Source organism: Bactrocera neohumeralis, unplaced genomic scaffold, assembly GCF_024586455.1.
Source record: "Bactrocera neohumeralis isolate Rockhampton unplaced genomic scaffold, APGP_CSIRO_Bneo_wtdbg2-racon-allhic-juicebox.fasta_v2 cluster10, whole genome shotgun sequence".
Lineage (NCBI taxonomy): Eukaryota > Metazoa > Arthropoda > Insecta > Diptera > Tephritidae > Bactrocera > Bactrocera neohumeralis.
Window position 1 is genome coordinate 27,509,692 of NW_026089623.1, and position 27,060 is coordinate 27,536,751.

At 33.8% G+C, this 27,060-nt stretch overlaps 1 protein-coding gene across 8 annotated transcripts in view; it reads left to right on the forward strand.

Annotated features, from left to right (window-relative positions):
• LOC126765208 (uncharacterized) overlaps positions 1 to 26,568 on the forward strand; it is a 147,417-nt gene extending 120,849 nt beyond the window's left edge. For 5 of the 8 annotated variants that reach the window (XM_050482822.1, XM_050482823.1, XM_050482827.1 and 2 more), the window contains 6 exons: positions 7,526 to 7,666; positions 7,969 to 8,082; positions 22,178 to 22,261; positions 22,429 to 22,530; positions 22,733 to 23,659; positions 24,077 to 26,568. In XM_050482822.1, the coding sequence (XP_050338779.1) occupies positions 7,526 to 7,666; positions 7,969 to 8,082; positions 22,178 to 22,261; positions 22,429 to 22,530; positions 22,733 to 23,659; positions 24,077 to 25,113 (2,405 nt within the window). In that variant the 3' untranslated portion in view covers positions 25,114 to 26,568. The remainder of the gene's footprint in view (positions 1 to 7,525; positions 7,667 to 7,968; positions 8,083 to 22,177; positions 22,262 to 22,428; positions 22,531 to 22,732; positions 23,660 to 24,076) is intronic. The other 3 variants (XM_050482828.1, XM_050482829.1, XM_050482830.1) reach the window with 3 other exon arrangements.
• The last annotated feature ends 492 nt before the right edge of the window (positions 26,569 to 27,060 follow it).

Below are 27,060 nucleotides of genomic sequence, written 5' to 3' on the forward strand. Positions count from 1 at the left end.
CGATGGATGGCTAAAGCGATATATACTTATGTACATACAATAAAGATTTTTCTTTTCCGCCACCAATTCTTAATGTCGTCAGATGAGGAAAATGCTATACAAGATATTAGTGTGTTCATTTTGAAAATTTATTAGAGACCGTGGATTGAAGCGCCAATTGCCGCGAAAGCACCATTAAATGATTTAAATTTTATTAAAAATATTATTAAATTCAATGAATTTAATGAAATAATAAGCAATGAAGTAACGCTCAAGTTTTCGAATCACTTGTGGTACCTGACACCAGAAGCAGCAGGTCTTTCATTTTTTGGTAATGCTGTAGACCTTGGAGAAAAGAGAAAAATGGTTGAAAATCTCAAAAAGGAACAAAATAATGAGAATAAAAGAATAGTAACAAACATGAATGAATTAAACCAAAACAATATTTCAGATTTTGTTAACAAAAAAACAGTGAGCTTTTTCGAAAGATTTAATATTCAAACTAACTTTCTAAAACTTGCGTAAGTTAATTTCAATATAATAATATATTAAAGACATATATGAAACATTTTACTTATATTTTTGTGCCTTGTCTCTCGAAAAGTCCATATAACTGGTTTTAGCCACTTTAGAGGGGATGTGCCACGCCTTAACCTAGGGCAATCAGTCTAAGATTTTGGAATTTCGTTATTGGCATAAAAAAGAAAAATTTGAAGGGGTCCGGTCTAATGTACATACATACATACATGCTGTTTTAGAATTCTTCTTCTCAACTCAAAAGAAGTCATAACATGTCGGCATAGTGCAATTTGTTTTTGTAACAGTTATCCCAGTGTAAACCGAAAAAAGGAAAGGCAATCAATATACGTAATCATGTATTCTAACTTTCTTGATGAACAAAACGTTTTCATTATTATTTTCATTCAAAAGCAATTCCTATAACCGGACATGAGTACGTTCCATTGACAGGACATGGAAACTATTTTCGTAATATTTCGTTCAAATTCTGATAAACGGACAATATTTCATAAAATGTGTAAAAAAATTGTGTACTATTTATAGTTTCCGCTTTTTTAAATTCTTATTAATTTGAGTTATTTTTGGACAGTTTTTTTAAGAACAATACGCAAGGGGTTTTCTCGCGGTGGCTCAGAGGAAACTAGTGCTATAATTGTCAGTCATTCACTCCTGGCTGACGTCAACTCGTATTTCTTAATTCAGTAGAGTCTGAGTTGCATTTTCTGAGCGGCAAATTACTGTCAAGAATTCCTCATGTTTGTTGCAAAGAACGATGAAATTGTAATATTTTTTAATTTCTTGTCGCGGGATGTTTAATACTTGTACAATAATTCATTATGATTTTCACTTCTTTTGTACTAATTTTAGAATTCAAGCGAGAATTGGACGTATTCTTATTTTGTTTATTTAGAAATGTCGCGTCGGCGTTAACGCTGAGCGTAATAATAACGCACCGCTCAACGCTTATATTTAGATACGCCAGTAAGTTTATTTTATACCCTTTATTATATACTACTCTTGCAACCTGTTTCTACAGAGTTTTATTCACCTAAAAGTTGTACGTATCACCTAAAACTAACATATGTATATAGGGTTTTATATACATATGTATGTACATATACTTGTATGAATGATCAGGATGACAAAAAAAGTTTAAATCCGAGGGACTTTCTGTCTGTCCGTCCGTGCAAGCTGTAACTTGTGTAAAAATTGAGATATCTTTATGAAACTTAATATTAGGGTCCCTAAGTACAAAAAAAATACAAATTCGTGGATTGGCGTAATCGGACCACAAAACGCCATTAACCGAAAACCTATAAAGTGCCATAACAGGTACATGTGCGTGTTCAGATCACTGCCACGCCGAATAATCGTCATTAACCGAAAACATATAAAGCGCAATAACTAAGCACTGTAATTTGGTACAGAGGATCGTAGTAGCAAGGGGCACTTGCAGGGAAAATTTTTTGAAAAAGTGGTCGTGGCCCCGCCCACTAGCAAGTTTAATCTAAATATCTCCTAAACCGCTTAAGCTACATCTAAATTTGCTAAGTACAAATCTTCTAAGAACTTATAGCGACAGGGTGGATGAAATCGGAGAATAACTCCGTTCACTCCTCATATAGCGCTACTGTTAAAATCTACTAAAAGCAATAACTAAATACTCCAGAAGCATTAAATTTTACCACCGAGATGGGATGAGAGAGGTTTATGGGAGCCAATGTGAAAATTGGACGATATACTTAATATAAAGATTTTCGAAATTCCGGGTCACCGCATATATCGGTCAATATGTTAGTAAACCCAATGAAAATAAGAGAGCGTGTTTTTCTCATAACAGTGTATCTTTGTGCCTAAAATAGTTAAATTTGAGCGAAAACTTGACTTACCCCATATAACTAATACCAAGATTTTCGAACATCCGGCTGATTTTACTCTAAATGATTGGTTTTACACCTTAAAATATTTCCCTGGCTTTGATTCTTGCAAATTGCAAGAGTATAAAATGTCCGGCTGCAACCGAACTGAGTCCTTCCTTACTTGTATTGTTGGTTAATTTTCATTTGCGTTAAAATACTGTAATCCAATAAAAAATGGAATTTTATTGGTGTATTTGCACTTCACTGTATCTACCTACATTTTAAATTGACTAACCACATATGTATATGTATATGTATATGTATGTACATACATGTACATAGATATGTGAGAACATACAAGTGTCTGTGATACCCTCGTCTTGAATATTAAAATACAAAATTAAAATGGAGCAGGTATTAAAGTAAATAAGTGGGGATATGAAAATAATAACTGTTTGGTGCTAAAAAAAGTAACTAGCTAAGGCTATTTATATACTAGAATTCATTGTATTCCGACATACATACATATATATACAACTGTGTTCGAAATAATAGCAGTGGTTTGTGAATAACAGCAGTGAATTGAAGAGCACCTGCATTGGTCAGTTTAATTTGGTTCCCGAGGACGCCGAGAGTATGTACGAAGGCCAATAAACGCTTCATTTGATCTTAAATACATGTTTCACGGACGGAAAAACATGAAGGTACCAAAATCAATGTATGAGGGTGCTTCTCTTACTATGGTGCAGGTCCGTTATTTTGGATTAAAGAAAACAAGGATGCCAAATTGTACGTTGAAATAATTGAGTGGACTATGCTACCACATGCTGAATGGAAAATGCCGTTGAAATGGGTCTATCAACAAGATAACGACCCCAAACATACCAGCAGGTTGGAAAAAAAATTGGTTTGCTCTAAATGGAGTTGAGGTTATAGGTTGGCCGGCTCAGTCACTGGACCTTAAATCAATTGAGAATCTTTGGGCAGAGATCAAAGAAGCTGTAGGGAAAGAGAATCCGTCAAATACGAAGCTATTATAGAGTGATGTGAAGAAGGCGTGGAAGGCCATTCCTCTCGAGAAATTCAAGCGTTTAGTGGACTCCATGCTAAGGAGATGCGCAGTTGTGTTATCCAACAACGATCATTCGACGAAATACTAATTGTTTAAACTTTATTTTATATTATTATAATGATTTAATTGATTTTTGATGTAAAATCTTAAATACTTCTATTATTAATCACATCTGAAATTTTAGTTTACAAACTTTTTTTATTTATTCAAAGAAGAACCTTATCTTATTCTTTAAAGAATTCATATATCTTTTAAGCTTGAATATGAGCGAATTAAGTACAATAATAATAACCCATAATAAAAATCAATTACACTGCTATTATTTCGAACACAGTTGTCTATATATATGTATGTACATATCTATAAGTACATCTGTGATATCTTATGCAATTACATTCACACGTACATACGGTTATATAAGCATGAATGGGTTTGTACACTTTAAAAAAAAATCACGCTTAATTCAAAGCATTTGAGCCAATCATAATTTTTCATTCGTTGCTTCGACGACAAACATTTGGATGGGAACAAGTCTCAATCTGGTGAAACGGTTGAATTATATCCATTTCGTTCAAATACCAAGACACTCGCATACATACCTATTTACATATGTAAATACATAATGTGATGCATATTATGCATGCAGCGACACACAATCGTATTCATAAGACACGCAGCTCATTGGACAAATTACCGCAATTGAGATAAAATAGGAAATGAGTTTGCAACAATAAAGCAGCAACAAAGGAGCCACACGGCAAGGAAATATGGTAAAAGAAGAAAGATGACACAAATTGTTTATTATAAGTATATACATATGTATATTATTACATCAAAATTTGTATGCATGTATACACTGTCTTGAAAAAATAACTGTTGCTGCATAAATGCCAGTTCCCACACGGGCGCTTTTGTCGCCCAAAACGAACGAGGAAAGACGAAGGGACCGTGCCGCTCGTGCTCTGTTAGCAGATTTTGTGTTTTTGTTCCCAGTTCCCAGCTACGAATTTCAGCCATCCTTTTCATGGTTTCAAATGAATATATACGATATGTTCAGAAATTTGAATTTTGTTATACATACATATATAATAGTATTTTAGAAAGTGCTGAATAAGGATAAAAATACGATACTTCAATATTTAATTCAGAAATTTAATAACATTTAGCAGTATTAAATTTAATAATTCGAATTCGAATATAATGTTATTTAAAACAGTAAATGTAATTAATTCATGATAAAATAGAAAAAATATAAAGTAACAAAATTGTGGCCTTTTAATACTTTCCGTCATAAATTTGGCCTTGAATAGCGGTTAGTCAATACATTCTGATAGCTTGCGGAATTTCCGACATATTTCTTTGAAAATATTAATAGCCGCAAACATTTGCGAAAATTTTGTGAAAAGGAAGACGAAAAACTCTACTCGAGTTGCTCTTTTCGCTCGTGTGAACGCACAGGGCGACACCAAAAGAGAATTTGCCGATACTGAGCGACAAAAGCGTCTTCATGTGAATGCCATCTAAGCGCTGCAAGTTTCATACAACTCACTATAAATATAACAGCAACAAATAATGTAAGCAGAAGGCAATAAATAAAAGCGAATAATGAATATAAGATTACAAAGGATGGCAGTTGGGGCGGATATGATATTTGGAGAAAAGAGATATGTATAATCTAATATCAACTGAGAATAACAGTGCGGACTATTTTGTAGACCAAACCAGTTTTCTGTGTTCTTGTCCCTAACATTTCGCCGTCAAGCAATTCGGCATTTATTTCTCAATTTGAAAATCTTTTCATAGTTGCAATTGCTCCAACTTCCAAATTTATATTTACATTGTGTTTGAATTTACGAAAAGTATGAATAAAGATAATAATTGAGTAATCAAAAAGCAAGGAGCAACAGGAAATGACGCCTCGTCTGAACACCGCCTAAGCCATTAAAATTTATAATTTATGGGACTTCGGAGAGTCCTGTCGAATTTTTTTTATTATGTTGATATTATAAATTGTTCAAGTGTATTCATTTCTTTTTTTGTAGGAGCCGCTAAGGTTAGACTTGTTTTTATGGCGTTCTTCGTTTGTTAAAAGAAATGTATCAAAGAATTTGTTCATTAATTCTTAGCCAAACATAATAATAATACTGTAACGATGCCCGTGCTTCCTTATTCGACAGACAACGACATTGACGTAGACATTTTCCAATTTCCAAAAATAAAGAGAACTTTAAAGGGGCATCGTTTTACAGGATAGGTGAAAGAGCTAAAAGCTATCCCAAACATCGAGTTTAAAAATATATAGTAAAACTTTTTTATTGAAATTTCGGGTGTAAACCCATTCGTCGAAATATTTTTTCTAGGTTGATATGGCTGTCGCTTGTATTTCTGAAGTACAAGAAGTAAAAGGGGGCCGAAATTATAGGCCGGCAACTCTTGATTTTTGCATCACAATAATCCAAAATCTCTTCATCAGTTTTTTGCCAAATTTTCAACCAATATCCTGCAACAACCGTATTCGCCTGATTTAGCTCCATGTGGCTCCTGTCTATTCAGCAAATTCAAACGACCGCTTCGGGGAAACCGTTTTGAGTCATTAAACGTGAATCGATATGCACATTGACATAACAACTGTTGCAAGGGCTGCAAAAAATGTTGTCAAAAGTATATTCAGGCCAAGGGGGATTACTTTGAGGAAGACGACATATGTATGTATATTTCAAAGAATAAATTAAGAATTTTAAAATTATGAACAAAGTCTTACTATTTTTCGCACATAGTATTAAGTGCATAATATCGATTGGGGACTATTTGGAAGGTGACCACGATAATGCAGGCGAATGAATAAATATGTATAACTCACCTCGTTGATTGAAAAGATGATGATGCGTTATGTTCGACGCATGTTATAAACGTAAATCCTAAAATTTTCACATAAAAACACGCAGGTGAATACTGTTAAAATGAAAGAAAATACAATAAACTTACATTAGAATAAGAAAAACTCAGGGCAAAAACCAGGAATTTGGGAGACCACATAACAGGTTGTAACAATGGACTATACGTGGAGATAAAAAGGCCAAGGATTCATAGTTTCGAGATGCCGAACTCCGATTTGCTAAAGATGGTCGTAAGGTTATAATCCCTAAGTCATTAGAAACCTTGGCGTAGGTGTATACAGCATCAATATGAATAAACATGATGTTTAAACCACGAAGAACTGAGCTTTGGAGCATTCCGTAAACCAATGATTAGCCTAATTCTAACACCGTAGAAGATAAGCGAGCAAATAAAGATTTATTTGATAGAAAAATTTTAACAGTTCCCGGCCTTTAGTTTCATTGTATGAGGTCCACGTAACCTAGACGGAGACCTCGAACGGACGACGCAAACTTATTTATGCTATTTCAAATTTTAAGTTAGAAACTTCACTAAGCAACAGGATGCTCCTACGCTTGTTAGATCTTATTCCAATCGTTTCAATAAGGCAACTTTACTCCATTAAGGGAGTTCTGCATTGACCGAAACAAATGGTAGTCCGATTGTGCAAGGTCAAGGCTATATGGCGGATGCATCAAAATTTCCCAGCCAAGCTCTTCCAGTTTCTGCCGAGTCATCAAAGATGTATGTGGTCTAGCGTTGTCCTGATTTTTTCGATTACTTGCTTCAATCTCATCAGTTTTTGACAGTTAAATATAGATTCGCTTCGGATATGGTTCAAATTAATTTCGTTTCAGCAAAGAATCGCAGATGTTAATTCGGTCCATTAAATTTAATCAAAATGGATTCATAGAAGTATGTGTTGAAATTGGGCTTTGTACAGTTATTTAAACTCTTGTTTACAACCCGCTCAAAAATGATTATTCCATACGTTCTTCCGCGTTTTCTTACATAATTCTTACATAAAGTTTTACCTACTACCGCAAATACAATGTCATACACAAAACTAATTTTTTGAAATTCATTTATGTACATTTCTTTACATGTCTTAAAACCTCCACGTACACTCGTATTTCCAACAATTCTACTGTAACAACAATAATTTATATTTGAACAACACTACCAATAACTATGAACTACTACCACATACTGCCAATAGGAACCGTAGGAAATGGAAGAGACCATTCGTCAGTGTTAAGACTAAAGCGCGATCTTTCCGCCAAACAGATACTACAGGAGCAAACAAAAGACATCAGCTCTACAGTGGAGCCAGTACCACCCGTGGTCGACCATCCTCAAGGTGAGCATATAATGTGACACTAACAAAGTTAATTACAAATCGAAAGACGCCACAACATGCGGTAACTAGAGAATGTCAAGAGCTACGCACTTGCCCATTATCGAGCTGCTCGGATACCACAGAGAACCTTAGATTACTGTTGCGTTGTCTTCCATTCTTTTTTTTTTTGCTTTTTATTAAATTCGTTTTTGTTAACAAATGTATGTATAACTCTGTTTTGGTCGTGTTTTCTTCGCTGTTTGTTTATTTGGTTGCATTTTCTGCTCTGTGATGTCTGCCTTTCCATTCGTTCATCGTCGTAGGTCAGTGTTTGCTGGACGGTGTGCTTGTGATGGAAACGAATGTAACATGCGAAAAGCAAGTGGGCTGTCGAGCCATACAGAAGACAGGACAGTGTTGTCCTGATTACAAATGCGGTAAGTGAAAACGTGAAAACTAACTGTTTGTCGATATGTATATATATGTATATCTATATGATTTAGAAAACTCAGAAAGTCTTAAATTTTCGACGCAGTTTAAAATACCTAGAAGGAAACGCCTTAGACCCTATAAAGCACTATAAACTTTTTATTAGATGATGTACAAAGACTTTATTCGAACACTATATATACGAACAAACGATGTTATGTTCTTGTTTTTATACTTTTGCAACTAGTTTCCACAGAATTTTGTTCACCTAACTGTTGTACGTATCACCTAAAAGTAAACGAGATAGATAAAGGGTTATGTACATATGTATACATATATATAGATGATCAGAATGACGAGAAAAGTTGAAATCCAGTTGACTGTCTGTCTGTCCATCTGCCCGTGCAGGCTGTAACTTGAGTAAAAATTGAGATATCTCGATGAAACTTGGTCCTACTGCCACGTCCACAAATCGCCATTAACCGAAACCATATAAAGTGTCATAACTAAGCACTAAATTAAAATATAATATAAAGCTGGAGTTTGGTGCAGAGGATCGTAGTAGCAAGGGGCGCGGCCCCGCCCTCTAACAAGTTTAATATACGTGTCTTCTAAACACTTAAGCTACAACAACTAAATTTGCTGAGTACAAATCTTATAAGAACTTCTACGGACTGTGTGAAAAGTGGATGAAATTGGAGGGTAACCCCGCTTACTCCCCATATAACGGTACTGTTAAAAACTACTAAAAGCTCGATAAATCAATAACTAAATACGCCAGAGACATTAAATTTTACCACAGAGATGGTAAGAGAGAACTTTAAGGTAGCTGGTGTGAAAATTGTACGATGAGCGTGGCACCGCCCACTTTGGATGAAATCCCATATCTCGTTACCCAACATACGTGGCATTCTTATATTTTCATGTCACATTATGAAAGTGAACGAAATCGGACAACAACCACGCCTACTTTCCATAAAGCACAATTTAAAATTCCACTTGATTCGTTCAGTTTCCAGTACACAAATCAAGAAGCAATTAATACAACGGGATAAAACTTTACACGAATAATCTCTTTAGTGTGTGCCAACTTATGACCAAAAATTGTTTAAATCCAATAAAAACTGTTCAAGCCCCTAGGTACCGAATATTTAGACCCCGGTACCTATAGTTAACTTCTGATCGAAAATGTCGATCAATGTGTGATTTTTATACTCTCGCAACAATGTTGCTAAGGAGAGTATTATACATAGTTTTGTTCACATAACGGTTGTTTGTAAGTCCTAAAACTAAAAGAGTCAGATATAGGGTTATATATACCAAAGTGATCAGGGCGACGAGTAGAGTCGAAATTGGGATGTCTGTCTGTCCGTCCGTCCGTCCGTGCAAGCTGTAACTTGAGTAAAAATTGAGATATCATGATAAAACTTGGTACACGTATTCCTTGGCTCCATAAGAAGGTTAAGTTCGAAGAGTGGCAAAATCGGCCAACTGCCACGCCCACAAAATGGCGGAAACCGAAAACTTATAAAGTGTCATAACTAAGCCATAAATAAAGATATTAAAGTGAAATTTGGCACAAAGGATCGCATTAGGGAGGGGCATATTTGGACGCAGTTTTTTTGGAAAAGTGGGCATGGCCCCGCCCCCTACTAAGTTTTTTGTACAAATCTCGGAAACTACTATAGCAATGTCAACCAAACTCTACAGAGTCGTTTTCTTCAGGCATTTCCATATACAGTTCAAAAATGGAAAAAATCGGATAATAACCACGCCCACCTCCCATACAAAGGTTATGTTGAAAATCACTAAAAGTGCGTTAACGGACTAACAAAAAACGTCAGAAACACTAAATTTTACGGAAGAAATTGCAGAAGGAAGCTGCACCCAGGCTTTTTTGAAAAATTGAAAATGGGCGTGGCCTCGCCCACTTATGGATCAAAAACCATATCTCAGGAACTACTAGACCGATTTCAATGAAATTCGGTATATAATATTTTCTTAACACCCTGATGACACGTACGAAATATGGGTGAAATCGGTTCACAACCACGCCTTCTTCCAATATAACGCTATTTCGAATTCCATCTGATGCCTTCTCTGTATAATATATGTAAACATTAGGAACCAATGATGATAGCGGAATAAAACTTTACAAAAATACGGTATTTTAAAAATATATAAATGACGTATAATGAAATCTCGATTATCACTTTATCATGCGAGAGTATAAAATGTTCGGTGACACCCGAACTTAGCCCTTCCTTACTTGTTAAAACTGAAATTAAGGGATAATCCTTCTCTAAAAATGGTTTGTATGTATGTCAAAAATGGGTTGAATCGGTATAGTAAATATAAAGATTTTCGAACTTCTAGGTGACTTCGTACCGCATATATCGGCCAATATGTGAGTTATCCCAATAGAAAATAAGAGCTTAGGTAAGTTGCCAGTTAATTCTGAGCGAATCGAACTGTATATTGTTGCACGCTCTCTGTAATGGAGATAACAACGCAGTTTTTCTGAGACGCACAGCGAAAAGGTCAAATTAACAACTAAATACCCCTATGTATAAAATCTAATACGTACTATATATATTAATGTTATTGGCTTTAAACACATTAAGTAAGATAAAGAAGTACACGAAATCAAGGTCAGATGGAAAACCAAATTAAATAAAATATTATTGTTTTTTTAATTTAGAATTTAAGTTCGAATCAGTTGATTTCCTATAATTCGTTTTTTTTTTCAAAATTTAAAATTGAATAGATTTTATTAAAGAAACAATGTTGTTTATGTCCGCTTATGTGTTAAATGAACGTGAAAGGTAAACAGCATTTGTGAATCCATTCTGCTCCGTTGTCTGCACCGGAATCCACGTGAGTTTTGCTAAAACATTTCTACTTGTCATCTTGAGCTAATTTCTATTGCTTCGGGTTTTTTTCTAACGGTTAAGGAATCGTTTCAGTGTGAAATTTTCGAGAAATCGATTTCTTGTGTTGCATTATTGGATAGTAAACACTGTAATAAACATTCTGTAAAATTTTGAAATCGAACTTCAAATTATTACGGTCGCTACAGCGTTTCTTGTAGAAAGGGCACAGTGTGGAGAACAGAAAATTTAGTTTTTTCTGCGTCATAAAATGTGATCACAGCTTCGGTAAATCAATTGTGAGCAATCGACCAATTTCGGCTCACACAATTATTCACAATGCCCGCAGCAATCCATCCGGAAGCTGCCTTGTGAAAATGAATCATAAAGATTTTTGATATTGGAAGAAATTTGCAGAGTTTTCAATTCCAAAAAAAATATTAATTGATTACCTTAAGATGTAAAACGTCTACCAGAGGATTGGAATCTAAGCAATTTTATATAATATAGTAAATATAACGTATACACTGTCCGACATATTTACCATAAGGTCTGTTAGAAAAACAAAAATCATTATATGGAGTATATGGGAGTTGTGTTAACATGTCACATGCTAAAAAAATGTTCCCTGGAGTAAAGTCAGCCGGTACTCCGAAAATCCTGATATTAGTTATATGGGGGCTAGGTAAAGATTTGTATCTATTTTAGGAACAAAGATATAATGTTATGAGTAAAACCTGTTCTATAATTTCATTTTGATATCTCAAATATTGGCCGATATTTGCAATTAAAAGACACGCGGAAGTTCGAAAATCTTTATATTAGATACGAGGGCTCAAGGAAGTATTGGCTTGATTCAACATAGAGTTACTATTGTCAAAAAAGGATTCTCTCTGAATTTCAATTGTATATTTTAAACATTGGCCGATATTTTCGGTCAAAAGTCAATTATAGATACTAGGGTCCACATATTTAATACCTAGGGGCTTGAACAGTTTTGGTTGGATTTTGCCTATTTTTGGTCATGGCATACTTTAAAGCAATTATTAGTCCATAATTGTATGCGATTATATTAATTACTTCTTGATTCGTATACTGGAAAGTGAAAGTTTCAAATAGATTTTATAATTGCGTTATAAAAGAAAAAGATGGGATGTAGTCCGATTTCGTCGATTTCCCACTGTGACATAAGAATATTAGAACTACGTACTAAGTTAAATCGAAATCGATCGGTCGGATCCTGAGATATGTGATTTCACCAAAAAATTGGACGGTGCCACGCCCATCGCGCTTTTAGTAGTTTTTAACATATGGGGAACGAGGTTATCCTCCGATTTCATCCATTTTCACACCGTCGGTAGAAGTTCTTATAATATTAGTGCTATCATTAAGCCTATTAGAAGGCCGGGCCAAGTCCGCATTTTTAATTTTTGGCCTACAGGTGCTAAAATTAGAGTTTCATATCTTAATTTTGTACATAGTTATGGCCCTTTATAGACTTTCGGTTAATGGAGATTTGAAGGCGTGCCAATGATCCGTTTACTTAATTTTTCTTCACCAAGGAACGCTTATACAAAGTTTCATCACAATTTTTACTCAAGTTACAGTTTGCACGGACAGACAGACAAACGAGCAGGCAGACAGTCACCCGGATTTCAAATCATACTTTTATCCTGATCATTTATATATCGGGTGATTTTTTAAGAGCTTGATAACTTTTTTTTTAAAAAAAACGCATAAAATTTGCAAAATCTCATCGGTTCTTTATTTGAAACGTTAGATTGGTTCATGACATTTACTTTTTGAAGATAATTTCATTTAAATGTTAGGTGGTCCATTCGGAAAGTCCAATTTTATCGAGCATTTCGGCCGGAATATTTTATCGACAAATTTTGTTCAGCGATGAGGCTCATTTCTGGTTGAATGGCTACGTAAATAAGCAAAATTGCCGCATTTGGGGTGAAGAGCAACCAGAAGCCGTTCAACAACTGCCCATGCAAATCGAAAAATGCACTGTTTGGTGTGGTTTGTACGCTGGTGGAATCATTGGACCGTATTTTTTCAAAGATGCTGTTGGACGCAACGTTACGGTGAATGGCGATCGCTATCGTTCGATGCTAACAAACTTTTTGTTGCCAAAACTTGGTTGACATGTGGTTTCAACAAGATGGCGCTACATGCCACACAGCTCGCGATTCTATGGCCATTTTGAGGGAAAACTTCGGAGAATCATCTCAAGAAATGGACCCGTAAGTTGGCCACCAAGATCATGCGATTTAACGCCTTTAGACTATTTTTTGTGGGGCTACGTCAAGTCTAAAGTCTACAGAAATAAGCCAGCAACTATTGCAAGAAATTCGGGCTATTCCGGCCGAAATGCTCGAAAAAGTTGCCCAAAATTGGACTTTCCGAATGGACCACCTAAGACGCAGCCGCGGTCAACATTTAAATGAAATTATCTTCAAAAAGTAAATGTCATGAACCAATCTAACGTTTCAAATAAAGAACCGATGAGATTTTGCAAATTTTATGCGTTTTTTTTTAAAAAAAAGTTATCAAGCTCTTAAAAAATCACCCGATACATATATATAAACCTATATCCATCTGAGGTGATACGTACAACCGTTAGGTGTTGGTTTGATTCAACACAGAGTTACTATTGTCAGAAAAGGATTATCTCTGAATTTCAATTGTATATTTCACAAACCTTGCAACTTGCTGAGCTCAAAGCCGGGTAAATGCTTTGAGGTGTAAAGCCAATCATATAGAGTAAAGTCAACCGGATGTTCAAAAATCCAGATATTAGTTATATAGGGGCTAGGCCAAGTTTTCGCTCAAATTCATCTATTTTAGGCACAAAGATAGACAAAGATGTTATAAATAAAACAAGCTCTCTTATTTCGTCCATTTTCACAATGTATGTATGTAGGAGTTATGAGATATATACATTAAACTTATAAAAGGGCGGGGTCACGTACACTTTTTCAAAATTTTTTTCCCACTGGTGCCCATGACTACTGCGATCCCCTGTGCCATATATGAGTTTTATATCTTAATTTAGTGCTTATTTATGGCGCTTTTTAGGTTTTCGATTAATGGCGATTTTTGGGCGTGGCAGTTGTCCGATTACGCCCATTTACGAACTATAACTTTTTTTTTGTACTAAGAAACCTGCATATCAAGTTTCATTAAGATATTTTAAATTTTTACTCATGTTACAGCCTGCACGGACGGACGGACAGACCGAGAGTCAAGCGGATTTCATGTTTCTCGTCACCTTGAACATTTACATATATATACATACAAGTATATAACCCTATATTTATTTTGATTAGTTTTTGGTGATACGTACAACCATTAGGTGAACAAAACTATCATACTCTATAGCAACTGGTTGCAAGAGTATAAAAACTAAACTTAGAACTATATCTGTGGATATTTGGAAAACCCACTTAAGTCTAAAAACCAAATTTTACAGGAGAGCGAAAAAACACATTTAACTGTTAACAAAACTTTTGTTAATACATACCTATTAAAAAGAAATAGGACCATTACATAAAAGGGTCATGATTTCTTATGATTTTCCAGTTAACTATCTTCGACTAACCGCAACAGTTTTATTTTAAACCAAGTTTAAAGGAAATAAGTGCTTCTTCCAAGCTGATTTTAGAAAAAAATATCCGCTTATGTCAGGTAAGAGCATTTACAAAAATCACCTGAGACGAAAAATTTCACAAAATTTTTAACCTATTACGACTTAAGTTCCTTTTTCAAACATTTTAATAACACAAACCAGACTTAAGTGGATAATCTAAAATTAATTTTTATTTATAAAAAACAAAATATGCAAGTTCTTTATGTAATTTACAATAGAAAACTCATAAGTAAAGATTTAAAATAATTTTCATTTAACAAAAGAATTTTTAAACAATAAAAGAAAATTAACATCAGTAACACAATAAAATAAATAGGCACTTCAATACAGATGCATATATGAACACAAACAAATTTATAATTTTTTTTATTAATGAAATTTTTAGAGATTTTCTTCAATTTCATCCAAATCTGAATCTATTTCAACCACGGATTCTCCTTCAACTTTAAGATTTCGGTAAAAACTGTGCAGCTCTTGGTTGACCAACGGCAACATATCTAGCAAATCGCGTTTTTTGTTTGCAGAAATAGCGAGAGGACCCGTATAAGATTTTGCAACCTCATAGTTTTGATCTCTTTTACGCCGTGCTTTTATGCTTAATTCCTTAAATGGATCGTCCAAGCCAAGAGAATATTTGTAGCGTATCAGTCCAGGCTCCTTTTTCACATACCGCAACCGCCTTACAAACGTCCACTCAAACTTTTCACCTAAAAAATTGTAAGAAATAATAATTTTTAAATAAAAAATAAGAAATAAGCAAAATACTAATATTAATACTATTACTTATAAGTAAAATACTAACCTTCGGTGTTATTGTTTCTCCAGGTATATTTGTCTTTCATCAATGCATTGAAATTGTAGAATTCTTCTTGCTTCATCTCCTGAGTAATATACTTTTTGTTTGTAGCAGCAATTAAATTTGACCAGTCATGGAGATGTTGAATAGAAACAGAAGTGTATTTCTTTTTCTTTTCTATCTGTGCGTGAACTGTATCACATTCTAGATGGGTATGACCAACAACCAGAAACTTGTGATCAATTTTTTCAATTGTGGGATGATCTTCCAACACCTTTGCAAACATAGCACAAATATACGAGTTACGATTTTGATCAATGCATGAATCACTGTATAAAATGGCATGCTTTACGTCATTAGATAAGCTTGCGAGGCACTTATAAATGCAAGAGCCGATGTCATTAGTTCCGCGCTTCGCAATAGCTTCATGCCAAATGTAGCAGTTGGCCTTGTTGGTGGCACCATCATGAATAGTTAAGTTGAAGGTCCACAAGGGACGTTTATAAAAAAACATTGAAGCTTTCAAATAAGGCGTTGGCAGACACTGCTGCAGGTCGAAAGAAAACATTTTCACAGACTTATCTTGACAGGAGAGTTTTTTGTCCTTTTTCTTACAGTCATATGCGAAATCAGCAGCATCATGGTGGTTTTTAATTGTAAAGTAATCTCAGCTTTTTCCTCCATATTCTCAGTGTTTTTAATTTTTTTTTCAATGTTTCGCATTGGGTACATAAATCAAGCTAGGGTTTTTTAATTTTAATGTCAAAAGTTTTAAATATTTCCTGAAATTTTGATTCTGACACCGGATTAGAAATATTTTCTTTATACAATCTATAGAGTGATGCCTGATTAAGTCCTCGTTGGAAATAGATCTTGGTAGTATGACGCCGACTGTAATTGCTTTCATATTTTGGTATAGAGTTTATAAAGTTCAAAACTTCGTTATGCTTCTCAACCGTAAGCTTGTTGCTTGGAGCACTTCATCCCCGGCGGTCATTAGGAGGGCCTCTGCCGTATTCCGGTTGTGTTTTGTACATACAAATAGTTTTGATTCTCTGTTCTGTTTCGCCATACAATTGAAGGAAACATTTCTTGCAAACTTTTGTGTTTTCGGAATTAGTTTCGAAATGGTAAATAAAAACGTACTCTCTTTTGATCGGGTTATCTAAGTTGGCAGTTTTTTTGTGCTGAACGTCAATTAGGCTTGATAGTATTTGCCGACGTGAGTTATAGTCCCTATTCCACTAACTTTTAAAGAGGATGGTTTGTTCTTCGAAGCTAATTTTTGTTTTGCATTTCATTCTACATTCCCCCAGAACTTGTTTATTTGTGTAATCACTGCAGTTTTTTCTAGACTTTTTGTATTCCTTTTTTAAATTCCTACCTGGCTTTTTAGTTTGTTTTGGTGATTTATTAGAAGTAGAAAAAAGCTCGGCCTCATTCAAACCAGGTGAGACAAAATTATTGATGTTCGCTTCTAATACATTTGCCATAATTTGTATGCTTTCAGTGGTGGCTTTCAGCTCAGAATTTTCACTTGAAGGTACAAAATCTGAGTCTAAAAAATCCGTTTCATGAAAGACGTCTTCTTCAGACTCGCTTTGACTTGTAAATTCATCAGAAACCTTGCGTTGTTGCGACTCAGAACGAACACGTGATGTGCTAACTTCAAAGGAAAGTGGGGTTAAATCACAGTCCGTAACTCGCATTTGCTGATCTACCACTAAACTTTCAGAGGTTGTCTCTTTTGAATTGGATTTTAATATCTCTATGTCTTTTTTTGGCAATTTTCTTGCCATATTTGCAAGAATCTGTCCCCTTTTCATTGTAAAAACAACTTATCCGGCAAACTTTTTGTTATATTTGCATTAAAAAAAAAAACACCTAAGTTCAATTAAAATACGCGCAGACTTAGCCTTTCTGTTCGGAAAATTTCAGAAAATGCTCTTGGCAGGACATAAGACGTGTTAACACGGCGAGAGTTGATCATAAAATAATTTCTAAAATGAACTGAACTCCTTTTATATTGGTAATATTTCAAGTTCTGACCGAGGAAAAAGCACTTACACCGAGTTAAGTTCTTTTTCCAAAAGCAAAATAAAAAAAAGCGTCACATCAAGTTCACTTAAGATGGTTTTCTAAACGATAGTTAGAGGTTTATTTAGAATGTTTTTCTCTTTTCTATCTTATCTGACTTAAATTGTTTTCGCAAATGCACTAGGAAAAAATATCGACTTAAGATGCTTTATCAAAATACATATCTCCGTCGCTAATCACGCTATCAGTACGCCGATAAGACAGAAATGACCGTTATGAAAATGTGCTTTTATGATAAAGAAATTGGAAAATTTACTTATCTCGACTTAAGCGGGTTTTCCAAAAGTCCACAGATATAATAATTCAGTATTTTTAACATATTTCATTTTAAGAGATTTTAAAGAAAAATTTTTCATCTCTGTTGAAATATAAAATGTAAATCAAATTTGTTATATAAAAATACACTTAAATAGCAACGCAGCTGTGTGAATCATGTAACCACTCATTATCCGAAAAGTTGAATAGAAGAGAATAACTGACATTTCACTGCTTTTTAAATTATATGTAGTTATTAATTTCGTTTTATCTACACTATGTTTTTTCACTATTTGTAAAGGATCTACCAAAAAATACCGGTCACATAATTAACAACGATTTATGTTTTTATTAAAGATATTTTTTTTTTTATTTAAAAGCTAATATTTTGCGGAAAAATCAATATTTGGAATAAGTACTTCATATCTGCGATGCATTAGTAAAATAAACTTCTTCATCTTTACCTTTTCGAATCGTTCGGTAAAATTTCCGACTTTGTACCACCGAACCTTTAATTTCAATTGCTCCCAGAAATTGATTCTCAATGGGGTTCATGTTTGGAGTACTTAAAAGCCAATATAAAAGAAAATCATATTTAGCAAGTTAATTTATTAATTAGTTGACCCTCACAGTATATTTGGGGTCGTATAAGTATAGAAATATATTGGTGAATCCCATACAACCTCCTCCGTATTCAGCGTTGGTCGAGTCTATTTAGGGTCACACTCTGTACATCACGGACGCCGAACGATAGTTTTTCCATCTGGTAATAGTCTACTTATCTTATCTTCGCCCTTTAACCCAGTAAATTTAAATTCCCTCGAAGAGGAGGTCAGCGTTATTCTTTCCCTTAAAATATTAGTAGAGGGATTGAAAGGTATACAAAATTTTGGAACATCAAAAAACATTATGACGATGACATCCCTAGTACAAGTAAGAAGAGACCAATTGACGACATTTCTTCCCAGCACCAAATGCAAATGGAGACACTGACCACCTGACGCACTGTACATCGCAAAAGATACAGAAAAAAACAAAATGTGTATACTTCAGGAGCAAATAAATATCCAAAAAAAGATGGAGGACAATGTTACAAAAGTTCTAAACACGCTTATGAAGCAACAGAGCGAACATGCACAAGAACAGTCTGAAACAAACAGGTGGATTAGAAAACTCCATGAAATTGAAAAAGATAAATTTATTAATTGAAGCAACATAATGCTGTGAAGAAAACAATATCCATTGATAAATTAGAAACCAAAAAAAAAGATTTAAAACTTGAACTACAACATATAAATAAGCCATAAGTTTTTATTTTCAATTTATAACAAGAAAAAACGTTAACTTCGGCTGCACCGAAACTAATATACCCTTCACAAGTGCATTTCTTTTAGTAACTATGTGTTCAGTTTTGTATGGAAGCTATACGCTTTAGTAATCCAATCTGAACAATTTTTTCGGAGATTATATTATTACCTTAAGCAGTAATCCATGTCAAATTTCGTGAAGATACCACGTCAAATGCCAAAGTTTTCCATACAAGCCCTTGATTCCGATCGTTCGGTTTGTATGGCAGCTATATGCTATAGTGAGCCGATCTGAACAATTTCTTCCGATATTTCATTATTTCTATGAACAATAACTTATACCAAATTTCGTGAAGATACATTGTCAAATGTGAAAGTTTTCCATACAAGAACTTGATTCAGATCGTTCAGTTTATATGGCAGCTATATGTTATAGTGGCCCGATATCGGCAGTTCCGACAAATGAGCAGCTTCTTGAAGAGAAAATGACGTTTGCAAAATTTCAAAAGGATATCTTAAAAACTGATTGACTAGTTCGTATATATACAGACGGGTAGACACACAGACGGACAGACAGACAGACGGACATGGCTAAATCGACTCAGCTCAACATACTGATCAATTATGTATATACTTTATAGGGTCTCCGACGCTTCCTTCTGGGTGTTGCAAACTTCGTGACAAACTTAATATACCCTGTTCAGGGTATAATAACTCGTTTATGAATTTTTATTTATATTTACATAATTTTAATATTAATACATACTATGAACTATTGGGTAGTCGAAAAAGTCTTTTCGAATTTTGTCGATAGATCTCGTTGCAGTAGTATATGTATATCCAGTGCTACCAATCACGTTGTGTCATTCCATATAGGTTTTTAAAGGTTTCAAGCTTCATGCAACCAAAAAAAATTAAATTCGGGAAGTTGAAAAAAGTTACAGCTATTCAAAAATGAGTGGAAATAACGAAGAAATTTGATATATTTTGAAATTTTTGTATAAAAAAGGGATGAATGCCACGCCAGCCACCAATGAAATTTGTAAAGTTTATGGAGACGATGCTGTATCAGTTCGTGTAGCACAAGAATGGTTCGCTCGCTTCCGTTCTGGAAAAATGGCAAAAAGAGGTCGAACAAAATGGTACATATTTGTTTATTTATTTATTAGAATAAATATAAAAAAATGAGTTGAAGTTTGATTAGAAATTCGAAAAGACTTTTTCGACTACCCTTCTAAAAAACTATATCTAATTCTATTTGGTTCGTCGGTAGGCATATCATTTATATCATTTTCATCTTCGTTGAAATATTTTCAGATTTATCCAGGCTTAACTCATTTACGTTTTCATTTGAATTAAAATGCAAACGAATGTTGTGCAATGCGCAGCATAAATTAACAATACGCGCTACTTTATTTGGCGCGTAATGTAGTCCTCGTTCACTACAAATATAACGAAATACCGATTTTAATAAACCTATTGTTTTCTCAATAACAATTCGGCCTTTAGCATGATATGTGCTGAATCTCCTTTTTCGGACGCATGTTATTGGATCCCTAAATGGAGTTATGCCACGGTTGAAGAGGGTAGCCTTTGTCACCTTTACAAAATATTTGTATATTTGATCTAAGTCTATTCGTATAAATTGATAGTATTTTTAGCAAATTATTCTAACCTAGTATTAAATATGCATGTCCTCTCCGATAATTTGATGAGTTAATGATTTGCAAATCACTCATATCCCATATGTAAGAATCATGACTACTGCGGGGATATTTAGCACAAACGTATCGTATTTGCATCTTGTGGTCAACCGCCTACATATGAAAAACATATACAGGTATATATAGAATACTGAGTGAAAAGTTAATTTTTAAAAAGCCTACCCACCATAACATTAACACCAATTCAGAATAATTTTCGTTTAAAATACAGATGTTTATCTCTTTACGGCACCATTATCTTCACGTGAGTTCCATCAAATGCTTTTGGTACACCAGGAATTTTTGATTTGCCAAAAAAATATGTTTTTGCTTCCAATTCCTTGCTGGAGGTCTTGTCAATGGAAATCCACCTTGAACATAGCCTGTACTCAAGAATGTTGAATACTTCATCTATTACAACGCAAAATGTCGATTGGGCCATATAATTATTGCAATGTTGATAATTACCTGTGGCTAAGAAACGTAGACATACAGCAAGTTTTATTGTTGGAGAAAGAACATTGTTTTTCGTCATTTGCAAGTTCATTTTTGCATTCCCCTAAAATGTACATATATAAGTGCCCTTTTGTTGATCCGAAAATTTTTTGTGAAACTGCCTATGTACATACATACATATGTATGTATGTAAGTAAAATTATGTTTTTTTAGCTTAAATAGTTTAACGCACTTATAGTCATTCTTTTCCAACACGTCTTTCGAAAAATTCCTCAAATTTCTGCGCTCACGACGAATATTTACACTATTTTCATCATCACTTAAATATAATGCAATTGTATCCATTTTGAATATTTGTAAAAACGAACCAAAAAGCTAAGACAACTTATTTAATTTTTCAAACTTTTCAAATTTGTTGATCGCATGAACATTTTCGATCGAAAATTCTTTACGTAACGAATTCGATTTCGATACGGATTCAATAATTATACCCACTGTTCTTTCTCACTTGATACGAGTTTTATTTCTTTAAGGACCTCTTTTAAACAAACGGGAACCTTTTTAAATTGCTAACTATAGACAATTATATTAGACACACATTAAAGCAATAAGAGAAGCATATTTAAAACCTTTAGGTGGGTCATAAACAATTTTTTTTTATTTTATAAGATTGTGTTAACATAGGTTTCAAAAACAACATCTTCAGAGCGTTATCATCTGAAACAAGATCGTAACTTTTGTTTTTTTTCTATTCATTATGCAATCAATACGGTATTAAATTCTTATATAACCCTCCCAAAATTTCAGTGCAGATTTTCAATTAACATTCTATTTAAAATTTGTTTTGGGCCATTTATACCTACAAAATTGAATTCCTCTTTGCAATTATTCCTTCTTGTATTCTTAACGTACAGAATTTATAAAACCCATATAATTTTTAATTTTTTTGTTTTATATTTTGTAGATTGTCAAAAAGATGGTAGAATTTATTTGAATGGTGATAAATTAGTAGATCCGGAAACACCATGTACGGTGTGCTATTGTCAAGGTAAGGTTTTAAAATTTTTGGAAAGCAGACAAGTAACAATAAACATTTTATTAATAAAAATTAGTTCATGTTTATCATTATAAACGGACGTGTAAATATCCCAAATATTTAAACAATATACATATGTATGTAGATGAATTTAATATTCTTCCATTCTGCCTTCACAGGTGGTGAAATACTATGCAGTTCTGTGACCTGTTTTCATCGTGATGATTGCAAGCCAAAGTACATACCCGGGCGCTGCTGTCCGAAATATGACAATTGTCCTGGTAAAAAATTTATTTCAATTACATCTCAATAAAAGACTTTGTATTAGTGGTAGACTTACTAAGTAGCATATTTTATTTGTATAGTGAGCATGCACTCATAAATATTTAATAATAAAAAAACTTCTATCGTTTCTCCTATGGTACTTGTTTACATGGAATTGCAACTGAAATTAAATTTTTTATCATTCCCCAACGAACAAAGTTTCCATTTTCGATCCAAGTCATAACGCAAACCAATCGCACAATCCATCATACGAAACTAAAGAAACAGTACCTCAAAATCCGAAAATCACTATTAAAGAGATCACCAAACCGATTGAGATACGCATTACCGATGATAACAAAGCCATACCAATTCACCAAATTTTCAAACCTCAAACTACAGCAATTACTAGAGTAACAACGACAGAATCAACAGCAATAACTGATGACAGCGCTGCAACGCAACTGACTGCTTCAACGCCGACGGCAAGTATACCCGCCTTATCATCAAATACACCAATAATAACAATTGACTTGGAAGGCAGTATCAGCAATGAAAATTCATCAACAGTAACTATAACCGGCTCCAATGTCAAAAACGACAGCAACTCAAGCTTTGGCATAGACAAGAACCGCCAAAGTCTAATTCCACTGAACGGGGGCATTAATACTGGCGAGAGCTTAAAGCTTAGCGCTTCGGTCGCTTACCCAAGTACAGAGCACAATACTGTTAAGATAAATATACCACAAAATGATGCAAGCGCTGAAAATAGTAAAAACGATAGTGGTGAAGTTTCAGAGGTAATGATACGGCTTGATGAAGACAATAGTGCGATTCCCGAATTCGGAGCACAAGAACTACAACACGATGCATTCTTTAATGATTCAACGAAAATAAATATCAAGCGTGAAAATTTACCAACAACAGAACGATCAACATCAGCAGAGCCCATAGACGAATATGGTTCCCCAGAGTTTTCAGTCGGTAACGGTGGTGGACAAAGTGGTGGTTCGCAGTCACAGGGTAGTTTTGATTTGGAACCAGAAACAGCAGGCAGTGATAATGTTTATCACATTATCTTGACCACATCAGGACCACGCATAGATGGAAGCACTGACGGTTTTGTCAGTTTTAAGCCAAGGGAAGGTACGTGCTTTGCAAAAATTTATTATAGATCAAATAATGATGTATAGCTCTAAAGGAATCAAAGGTTATATATCTAAATTTTTTTATTTATATTTATATATATATATGTATATACATTTATATACATATATATGTATATATATATATTTATATAGATGTATGTATATGTCAAACAATTTAGTAAAACATAATGGTACAAAATAATGTTTATTACACCTTGTGAGTTAGGCATACAATATTTTGACGCAGGTTCTTACTACAAGACAATCCGGAACAAAGTTTCCGTAATTCCATCATCATACTTTTGTAAGATACAGGTTTGCCTATACAGATATTTCTATCTTAGTATTCTCAATATTTTGAGATAATGTTTGAAAGAAAGACATTAACATTTTTGTTCTCAAATTTTCCACACAGATTTTCAACGCCCTTCCTTTGAGATACAAGCTTCAGGTTCGAATCCTCAAGTCGCCGTAGTACTACCGCCACCACAACTTTCAAATTTCACTAATTCACCACTGAATATGAAAAGTACGACCCAAGTATTAGCTACTGATTCGAATTCTTCCTCACATAACATATTCACAAGCACAGAGGAGACCGTATTATCTTCTATCTATACAGAATCTCCAAAACAGTCTGCGGCAAAAGGTCATCAAGCAGAGGAAGAAGAAACCGCTTTACCAGTAGAATCAAATCCTGCATATCCTTCACTACCCGAAGATGATTTTAGTTTGAGAGATGTAAATTTTCCGATAAATGAAGCCGATGATGCAGTGGAGGTAGACGTAAAGGAAGAACAGCGTAGTATCCCATTTGTTGTATTTAGGTCACACAAACCCGTGGAGGAAGGTAGTGGTAATGGTGTTGAATTTATGGAAGTTTCATCTACGGCAACTTATGAAGCATGCGTTGACTGTACTACTGAAAACTTATCAAAACTTTCAGCCAAGGTGGCTCTTCTTATGAATTCAGCTGAAGACCTATCTGCTGAAACATCTATTTCTAATAATAGCGACTTTATATCTGATCGTTTCTCACGTCTCGCAATCAATGCAACAAACTCTGATTCCAACGAATCAATTGAAATGCAATTGTCTAGTGAATTGGGTAGTGGTTATTCAGGGGAAGTGGATAAGAAGCTTGAGAAAAGACGTGAATCAACTACACCTCGTCCAAGACCAAGCTCAGCAGTGGCTATAGATATTGATGAGCTGAGTGGAAACCCTTCCGGTGATGGCAAAAGTGATCCTAAAGATGATCCCAAGCTGGATGCTGAGAGTATAAAGGCAGACGAGGATTTAGAGGATGGCATAGTAAAACAGGAGACGGGTCTAAAAGAAGATGTGTTAACAGTAAATGCTAAACCAAAAGAGGAGCGCGCAGTCGAGGAGGTTCAATTTGAATCTGAAACTGGCAGAATACAACAATTGATAGAGGATCGTCTAAATTAATTAAGCTTATTAAAGTAATAGTTAAACACAAAAGAAAAAATATATAGATAAATATAAGAATAAGAGAGATGAAATATGTAAGTATGTTAAAATTAAATAATTTCTAAAAATGTTTTAGAGATTCATTAGTACTTTATACTTTAACAGATGTCGAAGTAGAACTGAATTGTGCGTCATTTGTTAAAACTTTCAGTTTCAGTAGAGTGTGTATCAAACACAAAAATGTCAATAATGATAATTTCATTTATTATTTACAATTGAACAAGTTTTCTACAAACGTTCAAGTGTCTCCATGACTATATGATGAAATCTTGTTTTTAAGTCTTAGCAAAGTTTGAGACACCCATTTTTATTTATTTTAATTTATTAATTTGTATATTTAAGCCTCAAAGGTAAATTCTATCCACTCTATGAAGACTTTAATGGTATTGTTTTCTCAGATATACATAAATCTGATAATATCATGCAGAAGCTTTGCTCTCCATTTTTTTTTTTATTTACATATACTCGTACTTGTAGCGCATACATAGATGTTGTATTAGTTACCACCATTCAGATTAATAAGTACACAATTCAAAACATATACATAGATAAATTAGGTATATTATAATATCCATTTAATGTTCATTTGTTATTAACACATGTGAGCAATTCAAAAAGCAAAAAAAGTAATGTTTTAGTGTCACATAGTTTTTATGCTGAAGTTTGGAGAAATCTATGAGAGTAAAGTTTCCCGTAGTTCTTGTAAAAAATTCGTCAGTCTTCTTAAAATAAAAAAAATTTCTACGGTGCTTTTGGTATATAAAATTAATAATAAAATAAATTTATAAACAATTAAAGCAAGGATTTTTTCGCTATCATAAGTCATCTAAGTATTTGTTAAGTTACTGGTATATTGTAAAATGCTCTTTATAAAAAGTTTTAACTATTTTTTTATTTATATATTTCCATTATTTTATAACCTGTTGAAATATAATCCGGATGTATGTACGATAAATATAAGAATAAGAGAGAGCTCTATGCACCATTGTATCCCACATCTTCACCGGTATGTACTAGAAAAACACAATGGTTACGTGATTTGTGAGAAGCAGAATCTTGAGGTAGATGCGTTAAACTGAATAGAAACTACAATATTTAACAGGAAATTTTGAAATATTTATCTTAATATATACATGTATGTACACTTACTTTAAATTAAGAGCGTAGTTTTAAGGCCATTAAAACCATATCCAATACGCAGAACGAATGATCAATACAACGAAAATGCAATAAAAGCTGGGCTCTTAAATGCAATAACTCAGATTTGTTAGGAAAATAAACAAATAGTTAAAAGTGAGGAATTTAAATATATTGTTTGAGTAAGAATAAATCGAAACAAACATGAAAATTAGAGTTGACACGAATTTAATAAGAAAATTATAAAAAATTCAGTAATAAAACGCCGTAAAATTATAGCACGTAATTTATTTTGAATAGCTAACCAATATTATTGCCTTGGCAAACCTAAAACCCAATTCAAAGTGGTATTAGTTCCTGCACTTATTAAATAGTTAAAGTGAAAAAAATTATAATATTAGCAACATAAACAAATAGTTGATATTTTAGGGTTTAAGTATCCACAAATCAAGTATGAAAATTGTAAGTGTACAAATGTTCATACACATAGAACGTTTTTTAAAATAACTTCAATTTATGAAAAAGGAAGTTATATGACGTACATACATATGTATGTACATAAATATGTATTATGTGGTGGCGAACTAGGGTTTTAGGGTGAAATTCCCAGAAGACAATGAGACCATCTAACATGGGTAATTGCTACTTTTCAGTGTAGTAATAATTGTTGCTATCAATTACATACATATGCATATATTTAAATCACTGAACATTCATACATATCTACATATATTCTTTGGAATTAATAAGGAATACCCATTTTGAATT